This window comes from Capsella rubella, unplaced genomic scaffold, assembly GCF_000375325.1.
Source record: "Capsella rubella cultivar Monte Gargano unplaced genomic scaffold, Caprub1_0 scaffold_2, whole genome shotgun sequence".
Classification (NCBI taxonomy): Eukaryota; Viridiplantae; Streptophyta; class Magnoliopsida; order Brassicales; family Brassicaceae; genus Capsella; species Capsella rubella.
The window spans coordinates 4,420,471-4,424,434 of record NW_006238922.1 but is presented as its reverse complement, the minus strand read 5'-3'; the positions used below and the strand labels follow the sequence as shown (position 1 = coordinate 4,424,434).

The window sequence follows — 3,964 nt, the reverse complement described above, 5'->3', positions numbered from 1 at the left end:
TTTCATTTAAAGTTATTAACAATTACTTATGAGAATTGTTACAAAGATGATTCAGGACAATTCCTTCATACCCTATTAGATTTTAGACGAAAGAAAATGTCTGTTTTCTGTGATTTCGTACGATTCTTTTTGTAGAAAAACACTATCTTGGACAATATCTTATCCTTCAATTAATACTCTAGAATCACGGAAAATGGCTCTAACTGCGCATCATTAGAAATTTTCTGTAAACTTGTATATATTAATATCTAAATTATTAATAAATCGCATATCTGAGGCTTGAATCCCAGATAATCGCGTTATCAGTTTTTTTGTTTGTTTGTTTCAAAGATGAAATTGATCTAACAACTTATATTTCTTTCATTTACCGGTACATTATCAATCGGAAAATGATGGACTGAATACCATTTTTGAATTAGTTGAAGTAGAATTTCATAGATTTATTACCATATTTAAGAATTCACATCCAATAATGGTGGATTTTAACGTCTTACCAAATTAATTTGAGTCAACAGTTGACTAGAATTAATAAACAAAATTTGGGTAACATTTCATCAACCTCGCCAAACAGTTACCACTTTTGCCATTCAAAAACTATGTATATTAGTAACTAAGCAATATTCACTTTCAAACATTTAAATCGTACATCAAAGACTAAATGGCTTTTCCTTGCGTCAAAAGAAACGTAATTTCATTTCTTCCTCTTCTTGTTCTTTTATCAATCACTCCTTTGTCTTCATCTTTTTCTCCGATTGCCAAAGTCACAAAAGAACTACTTAACAAACTCTGCTCAGTACCGCCATTATACAGCCACTTCTGCATCCGTTGGCTTAGCTCTGACCCAACAACGTTCACCCTCGACTTGAACGGTCTTCTCGGTTTGGTCGTTCAAAAGATGCAAATGGTTGGCTATAAGAACCTAGCAGCAATGAAAGAATTGGCAAAAACCAATACCGATCCGAAGCTCAACACGCCATATTGGCATTGCGTAGTACATTATGAGACAGCCATTTACTGGATTGATATAGGGTTTCTTAGCACTAGGGACTACCTAGCAACATCTCAGGCGGCTGTGAAAGCCTTTGTTAGTATATCTTTGTGTGAATATAACCTTCAAGGACATGAGAATGTGCCGTCTGATCTTACACGACGCAATTTGACTTTTAAAAGAATGTGTAACATTGGTAGAGTTTTCTCTGACCTTTTCAGCTATCGTCCTCCACCTGTATGAAGGCAAGAACAAATAAATTAATAAATTGCTAGTTAAATTATTGTGTCTTGCATCTTCGCTATTATTAGTTCTACTGTTCAATCAATCGTAAACGTGTACACATATGTATCATCACGCATAGCAAGGGAACAACTTAACCATCTAGGCATTAACCATGATCAGTCTTGAAAAATATGTAGCCTAAAGCATATTTTATAATTATATATGGTTTTATATTATAAAATATATGACAGATTTTAAACATCTATAGAACCCCCAAATTGAAACTCGAGTTTTAGAGTTATGAGAATTGAGTTTCAGTTTGGAAGGTTTTAGAATTATGTTAGAAACGAAGTCATTTTGTTATTGACGGAATCTCGTTAACGGCTAATTGACCCCGTGGGTTTTTTCTGTTTTGTAATACGATCAAGTCAACAAGACTTTATGATTTAATTAGAAGTCAAAAAAATATAGAGAATTTTATCTATTAGAAGAAAAGTTCATGCTTTCAACAAAAATGTTGACTCTAGATTTAAATAATATTTTTCCCTTTTAAAATTATATATTTTTATAGTCAAAAGTTCAATTAGTTCGAATACTGGTTTACGTTTTTGTTACTAATTTTTTTAAGTTTAAAATTACAAGATAGTAATAACCCACGCCGTACAACATAGGGAAATTTTGATTCATTAGTTAAAAAATATAGTAGTAGAAGTTTTATTTGATTTACTCTATATATTTAAATTACTTAGTTTCATACTCCGAGTTCGACCCATAGTCGGTACACGTATTTTGGTTTGGGTACTATATCAAAATTCATTAATTATATGGATTAGTAAAATCTAAAAAAAAACACCAATAAGACTTGTATGACGATCATGAAAACAGTACACGAATCGAAACAATCGTGTTCACCATGGAGTCGGTTGGGATAGATAAACTACTGGGATGGAAATGTTTTGAGGAAATTCGACCAAATGGTTACTCATTACTTCAACGACATTATAGTTCACAAAGGGCTAACTTGCCTTTTGGATTCACAAGGGATTGTTTGGTGGATTAGTTCTGATCTTGAAATCTCTAGGTACGGAACTACTTTAGTAGATCATACAATCACTAATGGCTGTTGGGGAGACATATAGATTTGTGGATAGTTGTAGAGGGCTTTATGTTGTCGAGCGCTTGCCGAAAGAGAAATCCCAAAAGTGAACTTAACACTTCCAGGATGGTCGGTTTCAAAGTATACAAGATGGATGAGGAATTTGGAAAAATTGATTGGGGTTAAGACCTTGGGAGACAAGGTGTTGTTGATGGTAGTTGATAGACTCATGGATGTTATCTACGCTCCAAGGACCACTTTGTTGGTTTTGAATTTGAAGTGGCAAAATTGATAGTGAACGATGGATTGAAGTCGAACAAAAACAGCGGAATAACGATGAACGGGGATGATAACATTGTACCTGAAAAAATCAAAAATTTAATAATTAAACAGTCCAAAAACAGACAAAACTAAACGGATCTGGAAAAATATCAAAGCGACTCCAAAAATTCCTAAATCAATTTTAACAAATACTAGACTCTTAACTGGTTGAAACTCAATTTGTTTCACAATTTTTGAACTAGCCAATTATGTTTTAAAATTCACGCTAGATTGAACAGAAATATGTAAAATTTCGGGTAGGAACTTCAAAACCTGTTTACAAAGTGGCTCTAATACCACATGATAGACTCCTGGACGTGGATCTATGCTCCAAGTAGCACTTTGTTGGTTTTGAATTTGAAATGGCGAAATTGATGGTGAACCATGGATTGATCTCGAACAAAAACAGCAGAATGACGATGAACGGGGATGACGACGACTGGGAGTGGATGCAGCGGAATGAAAGGGGGGATGAGATGTAATTCCAAGAGTGATGAAAGACTGTTAGACTACAAGCTTGGATCCAACTTAGATATTACACAGAAAACAAATTGAAAAGATATTACACACTATTCGGATCAAACAAGTAAAAGATAGAGTTTTTGAGTAAAATGTTTGATGTTTTGCAAATGAGAGATACAGGGGGTTTATATTGAGAAGGGAGGAAGAAGGAGAGGAGGAAAGAGAAGAAAAACATGCAAGAACATGCACAAGTGTTTTGAAAATTGCACTTATGCACGTTCATGCAAAATATCTTGGAAAATACAAAAACAATAAATGCAAAGTTTGAATAGAAAAGAGAAAATGGACCAAGGCTTTGTGAGTGGGTCTTGTACCACGAATTGGGCTGATTAAAGGGCTTGAAAATGTTACTTAGGCCTCATTAAAAACCTTGTCAAGAAAATCCATTGGTACAAAACTTGACAATGGAAAAAGAGTGCATAAGCAACACTTAACCCTTTACCGAACCTCTTGAGCCGTGATCACTATGAGTGAGGATTGAACCACGTCTTATTGATTCTGGTTTAGCTCCTTTAGAAGTCCACTGATGGGTTGGTTGAACTTCTTAGATCTTGATCTCGTTATTGGACCCACCAGAACGGTCAATGCTTCCTCCGGTACAAGCTGCTCCTCGGCTTCAATCTGCTCGTCGTCGTGTGTGGTTTGGTTGGATTAGTCATGATCTCATCAGTAGTAAACTCATGAGTTTTACCGATGCCTCATAAACTCTATTTACTTCATCGAGAATACGCGGGCGAAGGTGTTCAAGCTAGGGAATTGTAATGGAGGTACTATCACAGCAAAGTCAACGAAGAGTTTTTTCCTAGCTTTCT

At 35.0% G+C, this 3,964-nt stretch overlaps 1 protein-coding gene across 1 annotated transcript; it reads left to right on the top strand.

Moving 5' to 3' along the window:
* Positions 1-658: 658 nt before the first annotated feature.
* On the top strand, positions 659-1,231 carry LOC17894500 (pectinesterase inhibitor). The gene has a single exon (XM_006301610.1). It carries the CDS (start codon positions 659-661, stop codon positions 1,229-1,231), a length of 573 nt encoding a protein of 190 aa, XP_006301672.1.
* The last annotated feature ends 2,733 nt before the right edge of the window (positions 1,232-3,964 follow it).

Bases quoted from the DNA above. Each gene is read 5' to 3' on its own strand.
- LOC17894500 (XM_006301610.1), top strand. From the start codon at position 659: ATGGCTTTTCCTTGCGTCAAAAGAAACGTAATTTCATTTCTTCCTCTT.